The 24,327-nt window shown below is 39.1% G+C and overlaps 1 protein-coding gene across 18 annotated transcripts in view; it reads left to right on the top strand.

Annotated features, from left to right (window-relative positions):
• Nucleotides 1-23,838, top strand: part of PLEKHA5 (pleckstrin homology domain containing A5) — a 151,470-nt gene extending 127,632 nt beyond the window's left edge. For 6 of the 18 annotated variants that reach the window (XM_088528415.1, XM_088528419.1, XM_088528416.1 and 3 more), the window contains 15 exons: nt 3,603-3,665; nt 4,793-4,873; nt 5,008-5,157; nt 6,461-6,562; nt 7,324-7,435; nt 7,710-7,756; nt 8,596-8,784; nt 9,378-9,495; nt 13,015-13,130; nt 14,363-14,572; nt 17,294-17,440; nt 18,715-18,842; nt 19,729-19,874; nt 21,099-21,183; nt 23,554-23,838. In XM_088528415.1, the coding sequence (XP_088384541.1) occupies nt 3,603-3,665; nt 4,793-4,873; nt 5,008-5,157; nt 6,461-6,562; nt 7,324-7,435; nt 7,710-7,756; nt 8,596-8,784; nt 9,378-9,495; nt 13,015-13,130; nt 14,363-14,572; nt 17,294-17,440; nt 18,715-18,842; nt 19,729-19,874; nt 21,099-21,183; nt 23,554-23,572 (1,713 nt within the window). In that variant the 3' untranslated portion in view covers nt 23,573-23,838. Of the gene's footprint in view, nt 1-3,602; nt 3,666-4,792; nt 4,874-5,007; nt 5,158-6,460; nt 6,563-7,323; nt 7,436-7,709; nt 7,757-8,595; nt 8,785-9,377; nt 9,496-13,014; nt 13,131-14,362; nt 14,573-17,293; nt 17,441-18,714; nt 18,843-19,728; nt 19,875-21,098; nt 21,204-23,553 lie in introns of all 18 variants that reach the window. The other 12 variants (XM_088528422.1, XM_088528421.1, XM_088528420.1 and 9 more) reach the window with 4 other exon arrangements.
• The last annotated feature ends 489 nt before the right edge of the window (nt 23,839-24,327 follow it).

Below are 24,327 nucleotides of genomic sequence, written 5' to 3'. Positions count from 1 at the left end.
GAAATTAAATTTAAAAATATGAATTGTTAAATTGAGCTCTGAGCAAGGATCTACAAAACATGAAGGTGCGTATTTTAATCCTAGGAACTGGCATACTAAGAGAAAATATTTCCAACATATGATGGAGGCAGAATTAAGACCACTTAATTCCATGGCTTTTCACATATAAGATAAAGATGTCACCCTTTCTGTACAGTTTGCCTTTCAAGAATGAAAGTTCTATTTTGGGCATACTGAAGTTGCTACTTCTCTTTTTGTGGCTTGACAGTGTATTGACAGTGATATGTGGAAGGCACACAGAGTCAAACTGGAAGTGATCTTGCCAAGTATTCCCCTGAATATCACTCAGGAAGAGGGCGAGTAAAAGTGAGTGTGAAAAAGGGGGAGTAAGCCTGAGGGTAAACAGGGGGAGTAGGCCTGAGGGTAAACGAGAGGAGGAGGCCTGAGAGTAAACAGAGGGAATAGGCTGGAGGGTAAACAGGAGGAGTAGGCCTGAGGGTAAACAGGGGGGAATGGGCCTGAGGGTAAACAGGGGGAGGAGGCCTGAGGGTAAACAAGGGTAAAGGAAGATGAGAAAGGCACGTTAGGAGTGATAAAATTATCAGAATTTCATAGTTTGTTTAAGTCTTAGAGTTTACAAAGAAACACCATTAATTTGCTTGACTTTTTTACAAAGTAAGCAAAAAAGTTTAGTAAACAAAAGTTTACAAAACTTTTCAATATTTTTGTGAAATATTACTGAAAGGATGTAGAGTTATGCAATCGGAAGGAAAAGATGTTCCTTGTTTAGGACATCTCCTGCAGTTTTTGAGAGCTGTTGTCCCTTTTTCTAGGCAAGGTCATTTCTGTCAATGCCATCCAGTTGTCTGTCTTCAGGGTCTGTCTAAACATGTTCTTTCTTGCTAGCAGGGCCCCACCCTGGTGCCTTCTCCTCCCTGTTTATTCCCTCTTGTCCTCCTCGCACTACTTTTTTGGTGTATTTTTCTCGATTCAGCTCTCTCATTTCATCAATGCGTGGAGCTCTAGGCGTTTATCTTAGAAAGGACATAGAGTGTGTAGGTCCACTCCAAAGTATTTGATTTTTCTTGTTTTAATTAGGTTTGAATTGTTTTAGGTATTTGCCACATTTGTCTTAAGCCATATTTTGATATGAAGGCACACAAAGTCAAACTGGAAGTGATCTTGCCATGTATTCCCCTGAATATCTACTGAGTGGGAGTAGGGTGAGAGTAAAGAGTGTTTTGAAGATCTTCCAAACCTGCCTAGATGCGACCCTGTGCCACATGCTCTAGGTGTCTCTGCTTGAGCGGCGGGGTTGGACCAGGTGATCTCCAGAGGTTCCTTCCTATCTCAACCGTTCTGTGATTCTGTGTTATTCTGTGATTTTACCCTGTTAGCAAAAATGGATTTTTTTAAATGTATATGAGTAGGAAAACATCAAGCAAAACTGTAGAAATCTGTTGCAAGCCCTGTGGATGGTTCAGTAGGTGGCACTCTTTCTCCAAAATTATTGGCCTGATCAAGTATTTTTAAGAACGACTTGGTGAAGGAGGCTTTTGTTGAGTGTTACAATAGCTCTCTAACTTGATCGCTGGAGCTCTTGTAATGCATTTCCAAGGTTATTAGATTGTTAACCTTACTTGTAATGTGTAATTGCATTTTGTCTACTGCAATTCTTTGTATAATCCTACCAAAATATACCCTTTCAATAACAATAGCATGCTACCCTTTTTGCCTTCAGCCGGTTTATAGGTGTGCTGTGCACAGAGAAACTGCTGCTTTGTCAGACGTAGATTAAGCATTTCATATAGTTTTGGAGTTTTTGTAAAGTAAACTGTTAGAGTAAATATGGTGAAGTAGAAGTGGCTCTCTAGCAGTGCCTGTTGTGGTAAACCAGTAGTACTGATAAAAGGAAGAAAATGGCAGCAATTTTAAAAATATGATAGTATTTTAATAAGAAGAGTTAACACATATATTCTTTGAAAAATGAGCTTTGGTTTTCAGAATACTTATATTCATTTAGGAGGTTGGCAGTGATATGGCTGCTGAATTGGCAAGCTGTTTTCAGGCCAGCTATAATTAAGGTTGAGCTGCTGAAAAAAAGAAATGGCTCACTTTCTAAAAAGTTACTGGCTTGAGAAAATTCCATTACCTTTCTTTTCTGGCATGTCATATAACATTTTGTAGCATGTCTTGGAAAGGTGCATTTATCTAGTGGCGGATAATCTTTTTCTTGTAAAATCTGTCTTCTGTGAAATGTAACTAGTTTTTGTCTAGAAGCAAAAGAGGTTTGGGTGAATTTATATTGACCATGTTTATGAGTGTTTTTTTAAAGAATATTTCCATTCTTCATTCTTTCTCTCATTAAGACAAAAACAACAGTTATTAAACACAATTCTACAATAGGGGTTTAAATACATGTCTTAAATGTAAAATTTATGACATCCATGAGGTGCAAAAGTGCTGTGGCTTTTTTCATATTTTGACACTCATTTTCATTAAGTGTCCATTTCAGAGAAAGTTACTGTGTGGTTTTAATACACTGTATGTACTTTTAAATTGTCACCAGGTGCATTTGCATGAGGTATGTGGACATAATGTCTTGAAATGAAACACTTAAGTGTTTTGAAGATTTATTGTATGTTTGGAATGCTTGTCTGGTTAACCCTTCCCTAGTCATTGTATTTATAAGTGTTCTTTAACATGGACTTACGTTCTTATAGTTGTTTCTTGTACTGTTCAGCCACAATAACATTATTACATGACATACGTATAGCAGCTAAGCATATATGCTGGGACTCATTGTACACATGTTTTTAATTAAATAGAATATGAAGCTTGACAGTTTTATGCAAATTCTTGCTCAACTTAATGTGAGGAACTTTATGCAGGGTAGTTCGACCTGGGCTGACTGGGATGAGCAGACGAGTTTGCTTAGGTCCGAGAAGAAGGACAGATGGACTTAAATTTGTGGCAGTTGTGGTAGTACTGTGAACTCTGGGGAAGGAGGAAATACATATGAAAAAATTAGTTTTTAAAAAAAGTATTTGGCAGTGCTTACTGGCTATATGTATTTAATGATACTTTTTACGCACATTCTGCATACTTAAGTCATTTTGTTCTGATTTTAGACTGGCATCAAAATATCCTCCTTGTAATATTATACTTGATGTTAGCGTACCCAGAATGACTAATTCCAAGTAGAATGAGTCCCTGTGCTTGAAATGCACATGCAAGAATGTACATAGCGGTGTGTAACAGTGTGTTCAGGTGTATTCGGGTTGCAATTTCATCTACTACGTAATCCATGTCTGAATTATCACAAGATAAACTGTGCACTTATAAAACGTTGGTTTGTTATAGAAACATAGCCAGATTGTGTTAAAATTTAGCTGATTTAACTGTTTACTGGCAGTCTGTTGTTTGACTTTCCATTTAGTTATCTTCATTAATATATTTTGGCTAAAAGTGTATTGCTTAATATGATGTCTGATAATCAAGCAAAAACTGTGTTTGCTGTGTTAGAAGTTATAAGCTGATCACAAGTGACATTTTCATAGTCCAATTAAGTTGTTTTATGGCGATGTTATTCTTCCTTATAGTTAACACAAGAGGAATGTAGGGGTACACTGTACAAATATAGAACTGAAGAGCTGGATATTGATGTAAGTATTTGTATTTATTTTTTATTGGAAATGTTGGTACTTACCTTTTTCTTTTGACAATACTTTCTCCCTTGACTTTTGGGTTTGAAGCACACTTTATGCAGGAGTTACCAACAGAAATTGCATTGTAAAATTGAGGAGCATAAGGTCTTATTTTGGCACATACTATTAATTATATATAAAAACACGAAAACTGTGTGTGCCATTTATCCAGGATTGCCTTGCTGTGCAAGCTTTATTCAAAGATCAAAAACTACTTTCTCAAGCACCTCAAAGTGGTAAATCAAATACCAGAACAGAATTGGCTTTGTTTCTGTATGATAAAAAGGTGGCGGTCAGGACACTTGTTGAGTAGCAGTATATCATAGGACATGAAATTTGTAACTAGTCTGTAAGTACCTGTGTAAGAACACAGTGACCCCAAGCATCAGTAGGGCTGATGCATCTCAGGGTTCCTCTGCAGGATGCTCAACAGCTCCTTAAGCTCAAGCTTTTTTCCCTTGCTAGTTCTTTGAGAAGATTTGTTTCTTTTATTTGTTCTATTAATATTTTGGATATGGACTAGAGGCTTCCTGAGGTCTCTTCCAACTTGAAGTTTTGTGTTACCCTAAAACACAGAGTAAATAAAAATGTCATTTTCATAGAAGCTACTGTACATCCTAAGTACGTGAACATCAGACACTCAGAAAAATCTGTGTTTTAACCATCAATAACAGTTCATCCTGCTTAAGGTGAAAGAGTAGTTAATGGAAGTTCAGTGGCATTGCAAATCAAAAGAAATTGTTTAATCCTCTGGAACGCTCTTACCAAAAGGGGGGTAGCACCTGAAATGAGCTATAGGAAAGACTGTGAATATTGGCAGTATTCTTTACCATAGTGATAACTAAACAATGTTTCATTATCAGTTATTGAATTGTAAATTTTTTTCTGTGATTTTGATCTAAATTATATTTAGATAGAAGATTTAGGCATAAGGCAACACTGATGCATTCAGAATTGTGGAATTCGTACTTTGTGGTAACAGCATTTCAAGTAGTCTTTTGTAATTCTGTGAGCAAGTTCTATTTTGTCTGTAGATTACCTTAAAAGCAAACCTCTAATTGCAATTGTTTTCTGTTGCATACTAGGCTAAGCTTAGCCGCTTATGCGAACAAGATAAAGTTGTACAAGCACTCGACGAGAAGCTTCAACAGCTACACAAGGAGAAAGTAGGACAATTGTATTTATTACCTAAAGTGGATGTTATTTTACATGCTTATAATCAGAACACTGATAACTGAAATAAAATGAAAATCAGCCCAATGATGCAGAACATTAAAAATAATTCTTTTTATTATAATAGTACACGCTTGAACAAGCTTTGCTATCAGCAAGTCAGGAGATAGAAATGAATGCAGATAACCCAGCAGCCATACAAAATGTAGTCTTACAGAGAGATGACTTGCAGAATGGACTACTTAGCACCTGTCGAGAAGTATCTCGCGCTACTGCAGTAAGTAATACGTTTTTGCCAGTAAAACTCAGTGAAGTGTTAAACAATTATCTTCGTGTTCGTATTCTTAATTAGGTTGTCTCTGGTGATTTTTCATTACGTTTCAACAAACCTCACTTGTCGTGCGCTTGCATGCATTTTTTTTGCAAAGGCAGCTGGAAAATAATCTTTTCAGCACATTCATCACAGACTGTCGTACGTTTTTCTTTTGCCAGGAATGAGCACATACTGACTTTAACTGCTGTGGTAATTTTCGTCTGTATAATACAGAAATTGCTTGGAGAGCAAGTGAATAATGCAAATAAGTTGTTAAATATGGCAAAAACTAGGCTTTATTGATATTTTATGTAACTTGTTTAAACAAAAGCAGCTACAGGATGAAAAGAAGGAAAGATTACAGTCTGTCTTTGTAGCAGGCCAGTGCACTTCAAAGATCTTTAAAGTCATGCGATTTCAAAACCTTAAAAAATGAGAGGAAGAGAGTCTCTGTTTCATCAAGAAGACAACGCAAAGAATTATCTTTGCCCACTTAAATCCATACCCAAAAGATATTTCTATGTCAAATTCCTTTGGCTTGTGGTGGTGAAACTGAAAGGAAGTCAGCCCTCAAGTGCTGTTTTCAATCTGTGTCTTAAATACATTGTGCAGGATTGGTTGAGGAAAATGAAAGCAGGGTAAAGAGAGACTACAAAATATACTTTTCCTCCTCAGCTTTTTAATTTATGCTGATTTAGTAAATTGCTTGATGCAGGCTTGAAAAGTGAGATGCTAGGGCTGATCTCAGAGCAGGTTTATTGTTGCGCCTCCTCCCATCTGGTGTTCATAGTTTCACATATGTAAAAGGATGGTATATTAGTAAGTCCTGGGCATTCACAGGCAGGTTTAGATGACTTACATTTGCTTTGCATAACACATGTTGCATGCACATGCACATGCTTTGCACTCACCGGAATGTGAGATGAGAGAAGCAAGTTTTCATCTACTACGGTGAGGCTTTGCCCCTGTGGAAAGAAAGCTTAGGACTCACATACCTGCCTGTAAAGGCTGAGTAAAATTTCACCCCTACCTCTCTTTTTGTTTGTAAAAGAAGACAGAATATTGTTTGGTTTAGTTTCATTGTTGTTGAAAAATGAAGTTGCTTAAACATAACATTCTCTAAAACATGTATTTATATATTGCTGGGGTCTATTTATAAATTACTTCCTGAAATTCTGTACTATTGGATGAAGAATGTATCCTTGTTTTGTTTTGTTTGTTTGCATTTGTTGAGTGTGCACATGCATTTCTTTGTCTATGCTCTTAGGAACTCGAAAGAGCTTGGAGGGAATATGATAAATTAGAGTATGATGTAACAGTAACGAGGAACCACATGCAGGAGCAGCTTGATCGACTCGGAGAAATTCAGGTGTGATATAGGTCTCGTCTTAAAGTACATTTAAATCACTTTAATTTTCAATGCTTTTGATTAAAGATCACGTAAAAGTGAAGAAGGGGGGCTTTTCATATATACCTTATAATCTTATGGCTCATGGCATACTATGGAGGATTGAGCAACTAATCTTAGTTCTGCATTTCAGTGAAGATCTTGTCACACAAGAAGCACATGTGAGCGTGTGCATTAAAGGCCATTTGCTCTGGGCATTGTGATTTTCCATGCATCTACGGAGGGGAAATTACAAGGAAGCCAAAGAGCTGTAAAATTTGTTTATGTTAGACACTTTGGCCCAAACCATGATGGACTGTGAGTGCAAATGGGTCCCTGGTTTGTGTGCCAGTGTGCAAACACCAACACCCCACCTCTTCATCCCCACCTCTTCATCCCCACCTCTTCGGGTGGGAAGGGATGAGTTCTTTCTTGAATGGTTTGTAGATCTCCTGTACAACGCCTGCTTGAGTTTTCTTTGGAAAGATTAGACCTAATTCTATTCTTAAGTGCAGTTTCAAGTAGCAAATTGCCGTTAATTTACCTGGTACATTGTGTTTTAGAAATGACTTAATCTTATAGTTGATGTTTCTGACAATGTTTGAATGTTGCCTGTCATGATCACACCTTATTTTCCTTCACTGGGAAAGGAAATGTCATGTTGTCTAGAGAAAGAGAAAGCTTCCCCCTCCTCAAACATAGTCTAAATTATAGCTCATACAGACTCTCTCTTTCCTTGGCAGACTGAGTCAGCAGGGATACAGCGTGCTCAACTTCAGAAGGAACTGTGGAGAATTCAGGATGTCATGGAGGGTTTGAGTAAACATAAACAACAAAGAAGCTCTTCAGAAGCAGGTAAACTAGGCGTTTTTATGCCTTAGGAGGTGGGGTTGGATTGTGTGTATTTTTAACAGATAAGCTTCCCATTTGCTTTTGAACGTTTGAAAAATTTTTGGTGGTACAGCTGCTGAGAACAAGAATACAATCAACTAATTTAAATTAATGTTTTGCATATTTGATAGCAACATGTAACCTGTTGCAACATGTGACCAGTAATATGCTAGCATGTTTTAAAAGCTATTGTAAACATTTTTTTTTCTTCTCTCCTGCTGCCCTTGCCACCACACAGGAATGATTGGATCAAGGACCTTTTCAGCTATTAAGTATAAAAATGAGGTATGATTTTAGCATATTTATTATTTTAGGATCGCCAAATTTCTGATATATGTATATGATAAAAATGAACATTCTTGTAGTTATTTTAAGGGTGTCTGAAATACGTATTCAATATGCTTACAGTAAAATATTGTATTATGGTTAGTTTTAAAGAGTAGTATCTCAGAGGGTAATTCTAAAACATTCTTTTGTTCTTTGTCCTTATATTCTCACTACTATGTTTCTTTTTTTTTTTTTTCCATTTCTCACCTTTTCCTCTCTTCAGACTCTAAAAAAATAACCCTGTTTTTTGGATTTGTTTTCTCCCCACCACCATTTTGTTGGGAAGATATCCATTGCTTTATATGTCTATTCAAATATGAAGCAGAACACAACAGCAGCCGAAACTGTGGGAGTTCTGAAATGTTCAATTCCTCTGAAAATCTGGCTGGAAATTTTAAAGGGACATTGTCATGTTTATCTAAACTGTATACAATATAGATCTGTCTTGCAAAGCTTTTTGAAAGTCTAATGTGTGTACAAATCTTTAAATAGATAATTGAATTTAATTTTAAAGATGATAATTCAGAGAATTCATACCTGACCATCAGAAAGTAAAATTGATAGAGCTGCAAAAGCTTAATAAGCTGAAGAGTGCAACAGTTGAAGCATTTCAGGCTAGATAGTAGCAATAACAAAAGTCATCTTGTTCTTTGTGTGTGTGTGTGTGTGTGACATTGTCCCTTTAATTCTGAAAACAAAAGTTGGTGTAGTTATGGTAATATATTTTTATTTTTAAGTTATAACTAATTGTAACAGGTGTGCACATCTAAATAAGGTGACTATTCTACAATCTTTAGGAAGAGGAAGTAGTGCCACCTCGTCCTCCACTCCCTCGGTCCTATGACTTTACAGAGCATCCTCCCATAATCCCCCCTCTGCCCAGTGATAGCAGCTCCTTGCTCTGTTATAGCAGGGGCCCAGTACATCTGCCAGAAGAAAAGAAGATTCACCAAGTTCAAGGATATCAGAGAAATGGATCTCACTGTGTAAGTGGCTTAAACCGCCACGTCGTTCTTGAAGCATTCCCCCTTCCTTTGCACAGTCACTATTTTTATTTTCTTGTTTTGCCATCTGGCTACTTCTGTGTTATGTTTTGACTTTTGTAAATTGAGTTTTATTTATAGCTCCATCATTTACTTTTGACATTTTCCTGTCATATATTCTGTCATCCGTAAAATGTCTTAAGACTTAAAGGCATGTGTTCTGTGTCTGAGTAAATTTCAGAAAAAAAACACACTTTTCTCACAAGTTCTTACAAACTCTAGACTCGGATTCCACATTTGTAGAAGCCTTGTACAAGTTTGGTTCCTAAAGATCAATTTGGTTCCTAAAGATCATTAGAAAAATCGTCCTTTCACTTTTTCCTGGCAAATTCTTTCTGCAGTTTCAGAAAGTCTCTTAACTGCGGTCGCTCAAATTAATTACAAAGGCATGCCACTGCAGCAGCACTTTAATGATGAAACATTGGCATAAAAAGAGAGAGCAAAGTCATCAGCAGAGTAACTATTTTGAGTCTTAAGACACAAACGCTTGTACAAAAATCCCGGTGTATTTACTCCCTAAACTTGTCATTCTGCAGGGTCCTGATTATAGACTTTATAAGAGTGAACCAGAGCTAACTACAGTAGCAGAAGTGGATGAGTCTAATGGTGAAGAAAAGGTGGAACAAATTTCAGAATCAGAATCCACAGCTAAAGGTTTGTCCTGGGCATGTTGTTTACAGCCTTTCAGAGTTTTTCACAAAGAATCAAAAGCTTTAACTGTTACAGAAGCTATATTGTCTTTCATACTTCTTGTGGCCTGTCCATTTCTTAATATGATGAAACAACTTCTGCAATAAAATAATGATTTAATTATATGACGAGAAAGATTTCAGTCAATTACAGCACAGAAAAATCAAACATTACACTCACCAACAACCCTGAAATCCTTATTGACACCATGTCTAATCTCATCACTCACATTCCCCACACACCATTCCCTGGAACAATTGCCCATTTTATGTCCTTGCCCTTGAACAATTATTCAGTTTTTGAATCAAGCTCCCAATGTTATGTCACTGGAACGTCCAAAAAGGCAGCACCGCAGAATTTTCAGGCTCTCATAGGGCAGGGAAACAATGTCTTTTTTTTTTTTTTTAATCTTGTAATTGTTGAATTGCCTTCTATCCTCTGATATAATAGGAATAATGATCATGACCTTGGAGTGTACAGACAATAAAGGTCTTTGCAATTGCTAAATGCTTCAGATTCTTCTCTTCAGCTCGCTTCTACAAAAGCTACTAATTGCTTGGTAGAGTCCTTTACCAGGAAGTGCTTCTCAATTCTGTTTGTTAAAACGCACAGAATAGTTTGTTAAAAGTGACGTTGGGAAAAGCAGTTGCAACTTCCAACAATTTAAGCACCAAGCAAAAAAAGTATTAAGAGTATTAAAGCAAAGTTACCCCTTTCCTTTCTGTAAGGGTTGATGTTTCCAGTGGCAACAAGATTGCTGCCTTCTGCTGTGATAGTGTGAAAAGGGGTGAGTCTGGTGCAGCGGTACCGTAGGAATGTGAGCCCAGAGCTGCGGTTGTGGTGAGGGTTGTGTGTGTGTGTGTATGTGTGGAGGGAGTTAAAGCCAAGGACAGCACAGCACATCCAAGACTGTTGGGGTGTAAAACACAGGGAATGGCTCTGACATAACACGTCCTTTTCATTAAGCTTGCACTTAACGAACACAAATGCTCCAAAATTCCTCCATTCAGATTCAGAATGGCATATGCTGAGATGTAATGGTCACGTAAGGTGGATATTAAATCTCTTTTAACCCGGTGGTGAAAGTTGCAAGGTTTAGCCTGAGATTTGCTAATCATCAGGCACGTTAATTGAGGCGGTTGCCTTTCTGATGACATACCTAAGATTTATTGACCTATAGTGGCCCAGGCTATTTATAGACATTTAGGATGAGAGGAAAAGTCACTGTAAAGGCCGCACAAGAAAGCCTTCTCTGGCTGAATAAAGCAAGCAGGTTTTTTTTAAGCACCCAGTCTGCTTTTTATCTTGCTCAGTGAAGAGAGGAGTGATTTTATTATGTCCATCTTTAACAAAACAGCCCTCAGTAAAGGGAAGCAATAATATAAATACTTCTGTATAATATAAATAGTATTTGCAGGGGAGAATAGTGGTAGCAAGTGGAGGGACGTTCTTTATCTTCTTTAAATAATAGACTGAAGTGGGTTTGTTGCAACTGTGTTTTATCATTTAGTCCACGCTTGGGGGAGCATGTGAATTATTTAGAAGGTTTTTTTTGCTCTCTGTATTTGCTTAATAGTAATACTAATCCCCAAACATCATGAAAAATATAGCCACTTGTCTGTTTGTTGTAGCACATGTGTCGCTGTAACAACAACTTCTGGTTTCAAAGAACCTCTTATGACATTCTGTCCTAACAATTTACAAGCTAGAAAGGAAAGAAACTCGCAGACAGCTCATCTCTCCAAAGTGTTTCTTTCCTGCTGTTTTAAGGAGTCATGCTGAAGCGACTCTCTAGTTTGCCAGTGCGGGTGCTTCTATGATTGAGTAAATTTCAAGAGAAGAGCAAGTGCTTTTCCAGCTCATTGTGTACTTCGCTGCGCGGCCACTTTCCATTTTTCTGCCTTCAGTCACTCTGCTGTCTGTTCCTTTCTAAATGCAAACAAAAAAGAGAAACATTTTAACAGAGCTGTGTAAGGTAACCCTGACTGCTCTCCCTAAACAGAGGAATATTTATGACCTGAATAGTACATAAAGGTGACACACAAGACGAATCGACTTCTGCTCAATGTTTTATCCTTTTGATGTGTAAAGGAGACCCAAACTGTTGTTTTACAGTTTTTGCTTTGAATGCTAAACTTGGCATTCAAATACCTCCACACTATTTTGTCAGCCCTACCAAATTATTTGGAGAAACAGTTAAGCTTTCACTGAGTCAATATATCCTCTGAAATCTGGGTGACCTATCCAGCAAAAATGAGGAGCAATAGTTTGTCTTTCAAAGCTCTTTTTTTAGGCAAAGGTAGACAGTTTTCTTCAATAGTTTGAATGCCTGCATGCATCAAGAAGCAGGAATGAAGCATGTGTTTTATTTATATGTGTGTGTGTGTGTGTGTGTGTATGCATGTCTCTATTTTTTGGGGAAGTTTAAGCTCACTGCAGTTTTCTAGCAGGTTAATTACCTTCCTTGCAAGGGTTCTTTAAGGAGTGAAGCTAAGGACAGATATTGCTACGAGATGTTGCATTGGGCAGAGAGGAAGGCCCGGGAGGTTGCAGCGATGCCGGCGCGGTGGAGCCCGCCTGCTGCAGTTGCCTGTCCCTGGGCCGAGCGAGCGCACGCTCCCGGCGGGAGCGCGTGGCCAGCCGGAGCGGAGCGGAGCAGGCAGCAGAGCCGCCCGGCAGCACGGGCAGGGACGGGGAGCGGAGCAGCCCGCTGCTGCTCCTGCCCGCGACCGCGCGGTCCCAGCTCGCCAGCCCCTCTCGTGTTCACAGACACGTCTGAGGACGGAGTTTCGCACGAAGATGGGCCAGAGAGCAGTAGTCAGGCGTAGCGCTGGGGCAGGCAAAGCGTGCTGGCCTTGCACACAACCAGCTGCTTTTATTCTCCCTCTCGTTTTCCCATGCGTTTCCTTCTCTGTCCGCCTCGAGCCGTCCCTTTCTGCGCCCTTGTTTCCTCACCAATAAGGAGCCCACACACAACGACTTCACTCGTCCCACTTTTGCTACGTCCCTACCCAAGATTTGGATTTCTCGTTTAGGAGAGCGTGGCCTTCTGTGCTGTTGCTGCTGTAATTACTTAGGCACCGCTGGCCAGGGGTGTTTTGCTTCCTGGAAAGTCTTCAGTCTCCCCCTCCAATTTTCTGTGAAGTTTGGCCGTCTCTCACATAACTCCCCCTTCACTGTGAAATGTAGCCGTCCCTCACCCTGCCACCTAGGACTTTTCTCAGTGTCATTGTTGTTTTTATGTCCAGTAATTTCTCCTATCATATGCAGTAGTTTCTTGTGTTCTCTTTGGTTAGCTGCCCCTCAAGCCAGAGGCTGGTTACCTACCTCCATACCTTAACATCTGTGATAGCTAGGCATGAGCACCCTTCTTGTCTTTTGGGAGAACAGTTTCCAGGGATAACAACTTAGAATTTTAGAAACAATAAGATCTTCTGGTGGTATTTTGTGTAGCATTTAGTATGCTGTTTTACTGTTTCACAGGCTCACATTTTCCTGTGGGAGTTGTACCGCCTCGAACCAAATCTCCAACTCCAGAATCTTCCACAATAGCTTCTTATGTCACTTTAAGGAAGAACAAGAAGATAGATTTAAGAACGGTAATTTAAAATAACTTTCAATCATTCATAGATCACAATGTGTTAATTTTATACATTCAATTTTACTTTAGAAAAAAGTATGTTTTTTTCTTTCTTTTTTAATTTCCTTTACATAAAACTCACAATATTAGGAGGTAAGATAAAGTACGATGTATTAATGGAGACAGCTGTAGCAAGATTGACAAAACTGTAAAGGTCATAAACTACACAGAGATTTCCTTGCACTCAAATGGGTTAAGAGCGAAAGAGTAATGAAAAATATACTAAGCAAGTGAGACCTGAAGTTCTAGCTCTTTTTTTTTGATAGTTACCACTATTATTTTTGCTATATTCAGTACAGCAGCAGTGAGCTCTTCTTCCCAGTGCTGTATTAGAAGAATGTAAAAATGTTAAAATTTTTAAAGGATTTATCTTTAGGTTTGGGGGCAATTTACTACTACTACTACTATAATAAATAATAGGTTTTATTTATAAATAATAGGTTTTATTTATATTACTGCAAAACAATTTGGGAAAAGAAAACTAAAGCAGACAGAAAGTAAGGATGCTGTGATCAGTATGTGAGCAATAACGGGATTTTCAATCATGAAGTCCCACGGTGTTCAAGTTGAATACAGGGTTAAAATGGCTGTAGTTCAGGCAAGAGGGGGACTTTTGCCAAAGCTGAAGCGCAAGCAGAAGCAGAAAGGTTGTAGGAAGAGTGGGAGAGGACAAGAAAAATAACAGGATGTTGACTGAAGAAAGAATACCACTTGTCACTCCCAATTAAGTGATGTCCAGCTGTAGCTCTTCTTAGAACAAAAAGAAAAAAAATAGAAGGGACCATCAGATCAACTGGTAGAAAAGGCACGGATCATTAAATTTTAATTATATTTGTCTCAGTTGAGTAACTTGTGTTTGACTGTGATATAACATTTGGTAAATTGTTTAAACTTGATAGGATGTGTCTCTCCATTCTCTTAGCATCCTTGGTAATGATGGCACTGTATATATATGTGTGTGTGCGTGTGTACAAATATATAGAGGGTTACTGATAAAGACTCCTTCCTTTTCTTCACAGTGTCAACATTCATTTATTAATCATGGGTTCATGTGCTTTCTTTGGATACATAGGAGATCTTTTCTTGCCAGCTATTTTTCTGCTTTTTAATAAATCATTAGGCGATCTTTTCTGATAAGTTGAACGTCTGAGAATCTTGCTTTTCTTTAAAAAAAGTGTTCTTCCATTTAAGGAGAGACCAAGAAGTGCAGTGGAGCAGTTGTGTCTTGCAGAAAGTACTCGGCCTCGAATGACTGTGGAGGAACAGATGGAAAGAATAAAAAGGCACCAACAAGCTTGCCTAAGAGAGAAGAGAAAAGGACCAAATCTTATTGGTGTTTCAGAGCAATCTCCTTCACTGAGCCTCTCTTTTGCCAGAGATAATCCTTTTAAGTTGACACAGGTGAGTACCAATTAGATTTGCAAAGAAAAGAAGTTTTATGAAGTTATTCCAAAGTTACATGGTATTATTTGTGCCCATTTGAGACTGTTTGTAAAGAAGAACAGTCATAATTCTGTACCAGGCACAAGAGAAAGGGACCTTCGTGTTTATACCTACTGGTAATGATTAATTCACCTTTCTTCAGGAAAATAAATAACATGTTAAATAGATGTTAAAATTACATCTGTTTGATTATGCATTGTGAGGTTTGTTAGCAGTTACTTATTTGTCAAATTTAACAAACAATATGAAATTACAAGCTTTGTCACTAAATACAGCGTCAGGGAGAATCACGAACCATTTGATGTATAAATCATGAAGATTTTCTGTCATGTACTATATGCAAACATCTGTAAAAATAATTTATAATCAGTTGTAGGTAAGTTGTATTTCCCCACCATAGCTCTTAAATGATGGTCTCTTTAGCTGTGATTTCAGAGCCCATAAGCTCATAAAAATAGACTCCTCACTTTCCTTTTCACTTGTGCTTAAACAGCTAGGGCAGAGCAGCACTTGTTAAATGTGTAAGGGTGGAGCAAGAGAGGAGGAGGAGGAGGGAGGAAATAATGGCTTGTTATTAACCAGGAAATACTGACTCAAATTCTTCTTTCAAAACAAAACAAAACAACCCCTTCAGGACGAAAACAGAGGTAGAGTCAACTTAACGCATGCATGCTACAGCCCCAGCCAGCTGCTTTGCAACAGCTGAGTTTATTAATGATTCATGTCTGCTTTTTCAAGAGTTTAATAGGGTTATCTTTTTATCTTCTGGCATACTTTGTGTCTCAGAGATCCCGCTGCTGATATTTTAGAGGAACATGGAAACGCCTCCTTTCATGTTTCACATTTGTTTTGACATCTGATTCTCCAAAAGCAGGGTAAACACACTGCACTGTTAATTTGGAAAATGCCAAATAAATTTCAGAATTTGTATTAATCTAACGCCTGCATGCTACACTGTCATCAGAGCTATGCAAAAGTTACTTTTCCTTCAATAAGGTTGGATCTGCTGGTGATAGAGAATTCGAGTTTCACCTTTGCATTGTGGTATCTCTATTTGAGAGGATGTCATGAACGCAGGGTGGCCGCTCCAAATATTTTTGTAAATATCGAGGCCTTCCTCATGAAAAGGAAGCGTAAAGCAAAGCTTTGCACAAGTTTCCTTTGGTACTCTTTGCACAGAAGAGTTTGAGCTTCACCACTTTCCTTAGGTACTGTTTCATACTTCGCAGTCAGGAAACTGATTTGTGTATTTATTTATTGTGCCTGGTGAGCAGGAATTCACTTCTCCTGTGGCAATCTCATATTCTTCTCGAGTGCTTTTTGGTAAAGGCCCCCAAAGTGAAGCTTTACGCTGTGTTGATACTTCTTGTTTTTAAAAGCAAAATTCCTATGCTTCTACCGATTTCACAAAGAAAAATAGTGAGATAGCATTAAGTACTGTAAGACTTTGCAGTTGGAGTTTTGTTAAGAAAAAAATAAGGGGATTTTATAAACACGCTTTATTATATAAAGGGGATACTAGTACCCTTGTAAGGGCTAATACTGATAGGATACTATTATCCCTTAGTTGTAGAAAAGAAATTAGTGTCATTTGTAAAGAATACTGATAGTGTTATCAGAATACTAAAGGAAGTTGGTTAACAACTGTTGTTGTTTGGGGCAAGGGTATGATACGGGTTCACACCTTATGTAGGAAAACAGAGCTCGATTTGCTGAACTGTCTAAAGTGGAATTTCCTCCTAAAAGAGGGCAGGCGCTGCCCTGGACAGGAGTTCAGCCCCAAGATCTGCTGCTCTCGTGGCTCCTCTACTTCTCCATCCCCGCGTTCAGTTTGACATGACCTATATGAAGGTCAGTTTGCTGTTCTGGCAACACAGTGTTTGCAGTTCAAATTCTAAAGACGTTTCTACCATCCTTCCTCAGAAAATGTATGTCTTTTTTTATGCTCTGTGCAGTGGCTTTTTTAATGGAATAAGTAATGCTGTGGTTTTAACATTGTTCCCTTATCCTCTGCTAGTATCAAATGTCTCTTTTTAAATTACACTAGAGTCCTGGAAGATACCCAAGATAGTTGGGGATCGTGCATGCATGTGTGCTATAAATTTTGCACCGTGGAAGTAGATTTTTATCGATCTTTTTTTTAATCAGGAAAAAAGGGTTTTATTAAACTCTCAGTGCTTATGAATTTCAATAAGAGAAGTACTAAACCTGGGTGTAACTGAGCTAAATATAAATGGAATTATAGAAGTTAAGAAAAGGCAATCAATAAAAAAGCTGGAACTTCTGGGGGGGATCTATAATAATCTTTCAAGAAGAAAAAGGTTAGGCAGCCTAAATGCAGATGTCACTGCACATGCTTTCCCAAAGGTATTTATGTCACTGCACATGCTTTCCCGAAGGTATTTATGCCACTATTGTAGTACATTGGGTAGTTTTGAAATGAACAAAAAAAAATAGGAAACTCAAAGACGGATTCTTAAAAATAATTTTATTTTTGCTTACTAGATTATGGTATGTTTTGCAACGAAATGACACTTTGAAAGTTTGAGATTAAATGCTTAAGGTGTCTTAATTTGTTTTCATGTTCAGAGAGGACAGTGTAAGCCTTAAGCCAGAACTGAGACTGTAATAACCACTTTTTTAAATAGTAACTTTCTGTATGTCAATTTTGTTCTGCAGAGTCGAAAAAAGGATGATGCTGTACCTGGTAACCTAGAGAGTGCCATTAAAGATAATTTGAAACAAAATAATGAAAGTCCGGGAGAAGAAATAGCACAACTAAAAGATGATGGAGCACAAGAATATAATTCAGATTTTACTACAGAGGTACTAAACTATGCTTAATTGAAGGGTTCATCAGTCAGTCTTACAGTAGATTTTTTTTTAAACACAGCAATTAAGTATGGGGATTTGAGCCATTTAATTTTGCTTGGAAGAATAAGATATATTTTTATGTGTAACAAATGTTTCGACATTTATAGTGCAAAATTCTTACCATTATTGTGCAACATATGTAGTGCAAAATTGCATCAGATGTGCCCATTGCTGAGAAAGCGATTTCTGTTAGTCGTGTAGTTAGAAGTCTTAAATTTAGTTTTATTTAACAGCAGCTCTTCGTGCCTTGGTTGCTGGGAAAACGACAGAAGGGCCTTTGAGAGCTGCTTCTCGGAAAGCCAGGATGCCGCTGAGGCCTCTTTAGCCCCGGCCCCGCAGTGCGGACGGGAGATCCCGATGCCTGTTGGCAGTCAGATTTCCACCGGCTCCGCGGTGGGGCTGGTGCACCAGGGTGCCTGGGCAGGGCCTGCAGCCCGAGCGGCTGCTCCTCGCGCGGATCCCCGGAGCGTCGGGCTCCGGGGCGCTCCGGGGATCCGGGACGTGGCGCTGGCTGGGAGCTGCAGGGCGCCCTGGCGCTGCTCCCGCATCGTCACGTCCTCCTGGCTATTACACGTTTTGTTTTAATTTGCTTAGGGAGGGTTTCTCCCCCTCTTTTTCTAGCTGTGTTCTTTCATTAATCTCCCTTTGCTCTTCCCTCATTTTCCGTTTCGCTTGCTTATTTAAGGCATGTTTCAAATGGATAGCGCTATAAAATTAGATGATTAACATTCATTATTCCTCATTGTTTTAAAAAACACTTTCTATTGGGAGCCTGTTGCTTTATGTTAAGTAATCAAGCCTTTTAAAGGAGTATTGCATGATCTGCTGCCATCAGTTGTGCCTAATCAGGCCCTTAAGAGCAGCATTCAAGCTCCTCAGTAATGTATCTGGCAGCTGGAATTGCTGCTGGCATCGTTAAGAAGGGGGTAGTAAGGGAAAATGCACAGGCTGCAATCTGAAGAGTTTGGATAAATTCTGGAAACTATTAGGCCAAATCCTGCTCATTGACTCGGGGATACGTTTCAGGATAGCAACTATCAACTGGAATGGTATTGATAAAAATTTCTTAAGTTATGTAATTCTGAGTTACTAAGTTTACATGATGGCAAAATTTGTCCATTAATAAAACTGTTTCCTGATACAGTGTTTCTTATCCACCACTTAGTGTGTGTTACCACTTAGTGTGTGTTACAGCTTTTTGTTTCATGATTTCATTTTTTTTATAGCTGACAAAAACTGAAGATCTTTTATCAGATGCATATGTTGTCTCTGACTCAAAAGAAGTGAATAATGAAGAGAAAGTAGAAAAGGAAAAGAAAAATAAATCGGAAGAAACACATGATGGTGATATAAGGTAAAAAATAAAACAAGATGTGAAGGGTCTATTTTAATCTTGCACATTGTATTTATTAGTTGAAAGCACCAAGCAGCTAATGAAATTCCATCATAAATAGTTATGAGGTATCTTTATATGTTTGGGGGATTTACTTGCAGAGAAATCCAGTGAAAAACTTAAGCCCTGTAAGGGTTCAGTAAGAGGGGATGAGTAAGTGGGAGGCGATGCTTATTTTCAAGTATTGCCCCAGTTATAGGCAGAATACGTTCATAATCCTTGCTTTGGAAGACAGAAGGTAATTAGTTATGTTAGCTGAAGTTTTGTATTTCTCTGTTATGAAAGCTTCAGCCAAGGTAGTAAACTTTCATAGCAAGTTCGTTCTTGCTGATTGTTAAGAAAACATCACATTTAAGAGCACATTTAAATGGCTTATTTTACACTTGGTGCTTTAACTTCTGCATCCCTGTTTCAAAAAAAAAAAAAAAAAAGAAAAAACAGCCAAATTGGAGGAATACTCTATGGCAGATAATCCTCGTTCATGATTCATAACTTTATAAGTCGCACAGCCTCTACAGTTGCATTATAAATCCTAAGTGAGTTCCTACATTTGGTCATAACTTTCTCACCGTTTCTCACACTTCAGTGAAAGAGGCATCCTGTTGTAGGAAACCGTGAGCACATGTGAGGGAAAGGAGATCGGTTAACAGTGCTTAGCTCTTTGAAGAGTCTCAGTTTGCAAGGCAGAAGGGTTTCCAAATATGTATTTGACTTACATTAGGCCAACTTCCAAGTAGCAAGGCTTTTCTATTAACAGAAGCAAGCTAAATTGTAACTCCTATACTTAGTGGTTAACACCTGAAATTAAGTTAGGGCGAGTTCTAAAAGCTGTGCTTTTTTTAATCAGCTTGCAGAATGTGACCACAGTTGCAAACCACAAACCTAAAACCCGTTCTGAAGAAAGTGAAATAGTCAGCATTCGAGAACAAGAAGGGCTTATTTCTTCATTTGAATTAGCAGCACAGTCTTCAAAAGGAAACCAGACAGCAGCAGGTATGGAAAAAGGGTTGACTGAAGCACAATCTACACGTTACATATGTAAATTTTTATTTCATTATGGTGATGTCTTTTGATGCACTGAAATCCTTGTGAATTGAAAAGTGCTGACTTAGTGGAGCTAGCAAATGTGTGTTTGGGCAACACAAAGTGAAAAATAGTTATCCAGTGGATAACTACAGAAATTCCAGTTTTCTGAGGTTTTATGTAGATCTTGTGGATACACTTAATTCAGGGATGAGACTATTGCCAGAATCAGAGTCAGTCTGTCGGTTTTGGTTGGAGCAAATCCTTCCTTGTGTGCTCCTTGTGCAGAACCACTTCTTAATCCTGGATATTTCCACACTGCTTACCTTTACCTCCTTGCTAATGGGCTGCTTCTGATGCCACCAAGACTGAAGACTCCTCAAGAGTTTCCAGTATATCCAGTAGTTTATGAACTAGCAAATAAAAGGCCACTGAATAGTGGTTTTCAGGAATAAGAAAACACATAGAGGCAGCAAACACTAGCTGACTGGTAATACACCTGGAGGTGCACAACTAGCCTGCAAGAACCAAAAGCTGGAGTAAAACAGACTTGGAATTTTTCAAGGATAGAAAAAGAAAGCACATGTTGGGGGAGGAGGCAATTTAAGGAGTTATTAGGGTATTTGGTGAGAGGAATGGTTGAGGAACCCAAATGCTGAAATACTAGATTTAGAAAGGTGACTTGGACCTTTGTAGTGCAGTCACCAATCCTTTCTGTGACTTGATAATCCATACTAGAACTTGTAAATACGTTTTATAATGTCAAGCAGAATATGAAATGCATAGTTAATTTGAGTTAGGGGTATAAATCTGGATCTAGAGTTATTCTGCGTACTTGAATTCTACATATTCTGTGAAAATGATTCCTTTCTTTCTAACGTAAATAATATGTTAGTTTTCATGTGTCCTGTTTTTGTTCCCCTGCAATGTTCTGTCACATGAGGTCTGCATGATGATCTTTCTTGGGAAGAGCTTGCGTTCTTCCCTGAATTGTGCTCATTGTGCTGTGGTTTTTCAAAAAGATCGCATTTTATGTCTTTACTTGTGTAACTTCCATTTGATTCTGCTTACATTTCTTATGATTTGAAATTGTGATTTTTCAAGCTTTATTATTATGTTTTGGAATTGTGACTTCAGGGTAACTTTTGCCTCCTGTAACTCTTTTTCTTATTTGTCTTGCTGTATGACTCACAGTGAAAAGTTTGCCTTCTTCACCAGAATCGTCACTGTCACCAGCTCCATCTGCACAACCACAGCTCACAGAAGGATCACATTTCATGTGTGTATAGTTACAGAGAAGTACGTCTTTTTTCCCTCCCCTCCTGCCTTATTCCTGCTGTTTTTCAGTGTATTTGTATTTGTTATCTCTCTGCAAAACATCTGTAGACAATATAACGCAAGGCAAAAAGGTATCTGCAGTGTTGAATACAGATTAACCATAAAATAAATGTATTGATCTGCTTGCAAGTAATGTATTTTGTATTCAGATATAAAGAGCAAAGACTAATCGGCTTATCAAGTACATTCCCCTCAAATGCCAGAATAATAGCACTTTGCTTAAATATATAAGAGACTTAAGCTGTTACAGAGCAGATGTGCAGTTAAGGTAGGAGCATCAGTGCTGAGGCGCAAGTGGCCCCTAATGCTCCAGGGGAGCTAGAGCTCTTGGTGGTGCAGAGTAGGGCATGGAATAAAGCTCCAGAAAATGTGTGGCTTTAAGACACAGATAAGGAGGGCATGAAAAAGGAGATGGGAAAGAGGGCGGAACAAGTGCAGCAATTACAGAAACATCTTTTCTTTCCATATGGAGATAGCCCTACACAGCTTCTCTTGCCTTTCCTTGCAAGATGTTTTCTTCCAGGGATCAAATTAAAAAGGCATGAGTTTGGCTAGATTTACATGTTCTTCCCTGTAGCGTTACTTACTTGAGGAATGGAAGTAGGAATATAAGTAAGCATATTGGTTTATGAAGGTGTTTACAGAAATTAATATGGCACAAACTGGAATGCTTTGGCATTTTACCAGCACTTGAGTCAACTTTGTTGTTGTTCTCAGGAAGGACCTGCTAAAATAAGCTTTCTACTAAAAGAATGAACTTTGTTTTAATGGTGATGTGAAATGGCATAGCTGATATAAATTAGGAAATACTTAAATCAAGAAGTTTTTGGTGATTTAGCATGGGAAGGACTAAACTGCATTTTCCCATATACTGTCCCAATCTACATTGCCCAGCTTTACTCTTTGCAAAATTATGCTTATTATGCTTCGTATATTCCTTTCGGGTATGAACTGTAGGCAGGAAACTATTGTTACTCTTTTTGTCCTTTTGCATCAAAAGGTTGCATTCAACACTGACACCTGTGTTGCTGGTTTCCTTAGGGTGTGTGTCTCGTGATTAGACTCAGTCTAAACTCTTCATGCTTTTATTCAGAAAGTGCTATTAGGGAAGAAGTCTTTAAAACTGATTAGGTAGACAATTCAGTGTTTTTATGGAAATACTGATCTGTATTAATGCGTTTTAATTTCACTGTATGAACACATTTTTGGCGCCTCTCATTTTTCACCGGGACGGAGGCGGCGCAGCCCGACGCAGCCGCAGGCCGGTGTGGGGCTGCAGGGCCCTCTGGCAGCCGCAGCTCCGCTGTCCCGCAGGGAGCAGCCCCGGGCGCTGCCCCGGTGGCACCGCCGTTCCCGGTGCCTGTCCTCGGCCGTGTCCCAGGCCGTGTCCCTCGGGCCCTGGTGTTGTGCTGTGCGCGGGCAGGCCGGGCTCGGCGCGGGCCCCCCGGCTCTGCCAGGGGCAGGACGGCTCCCGCGTGGCGGCAGAGCGCTTGGCTCCATCCCCTTCTTGCTAGACCCCATTTTTTGGGAGGCAGCTGGAAAATGTGCGGTAGATTTCCGAGGATCATGAGGTAATACCTATATTTAGCTTTCGCGGTCAGTTAGTAAAACGATACTCCTGGCATGAGGCCGGGAGGGTTTGGCACAGGAGATGGGTGGTGCAGGACACCCTAGGAGCAAGGAAAAGGCCGTTCACGCGGAGCCGCGTTCCCTGTCGCTGCCCCTACCCGGCAGGGGCAGCTCTGGGCGCGCGCGGCTGCCCGGGCTGCGTTTTAAGCCTTGCATTTGTGTGGAATAAAGGAGGGGATAAATAAACCTTGCACAGCCCCTGGATCCGAAGCCCAGGATTAGTTTTCCCTGTTCACGGCAGCCCTCCCGGCACCGAGCAGGATGCGGAGGGCTCTGCCGCCCGCCCGCCCCCTGCTCCCTCTGTGCCCCGGCAAAGGGCGCGCGGGGCAGCCGCTCGCGAAGCCACCGGGGCCCGGCTGTTCCCGAGCTCATGTGAGGCACACGAGGGTGTAGAACTCGGAGTCAGCGGGGGGGGTTGTACAAAAATGCATAAATTTTCCAAGAAAAAAAAAGTTTTATTTCTTGCTGTCAAAGTATTTTGATGGCCGTATTACTCATCAGAAATTATTTTCAAAACAGCATATTTTCTAAGATACTTTATAATTTATTATGTTCTACGCTGTTGATAACTATTGCTAGGGTGAGGTCAGAAATTCCTTGCCTTATGTAATCCCAGGAGTTACTTTATACAATATTCTGTTGTTCCTAAAATAGAGTAACTTAATCTATGTCTGTCTTTCAGCACTAACGGCTTCTGTTGAAACAATTCATGCCTGAGATGTATGGACCTGACCTATGGAAATGTGAGAAGATATTGTACAGTATATTTTAAATCTATGAAATTCATAGTTCTGATGCTTTTGGCCACAGAGCATCATTTTATCACTTCCTGGAAAATGTTTATTCCAAGAGAGCTTTAACTGGCCCATATGTACACTCAACAACCTTCAGATTGTTCTCCTGATACCAGCTTGCTGCTATGATTTCTGTGCACATAAAATAAAGGTTCTTTTTAATGTGCAGCCTACAGTCAGAACTTTATTTGATATTTTCTGGAATTTCCTGTTCTTTTAATTAGGGATCATACGAATTTGCTTTTTGCTTCCTTTAGATGCATAACAAATCAGTTAATTTTACATATCACCACTAAACCTTGTTTTACACTTTTTAACACTACGATGTATTGTTTTAACATTTATTTGTAAAAATTTTTATATATATAAATATATATAAACATATAGATATATTTAAAATGTGCCATTTTTATTATTGCTTGGTAAAGTATGTCCCGTTTCTGCTGTAACTTTCCCTTGGTCAGGTTGCAATGTCAGCGGTTACTGCCACATTTCTATCAACATTCACATTAATGTTAGAGCTTTTTTCTTTATTATTATTTTGAATCTTTTCTTTAAATGCAATGGAGTGCAGGTGTTTTGAGGTACGGGCTTTTCCTGCGGTGGCTTCGGGTGTGTGCAGCAATAAGCAGGTTTGCAGTGCAGTGCTTGGTCTGTGTACA

The sequence above is a fragment of the Tinamus guttatus genome, unplaced genomic scaffold, assembly GCF_059628265.1.
Source record: "Tinamus guttatus ecotype Peru unplaced genomic scaffold, ASM5962826v1 Tinamus_guttatus_pri_ptg000308l, whole genome shotgun sequence".
NCBI lineage: Eukaryota > Metazoa > Chordata > Aves > Tinamiformes > Tinamidae > Tinamus > Tinamus guttatus.
This window is presented reverse-complemented; position numbering and strand designations above follow the sequence as displayed.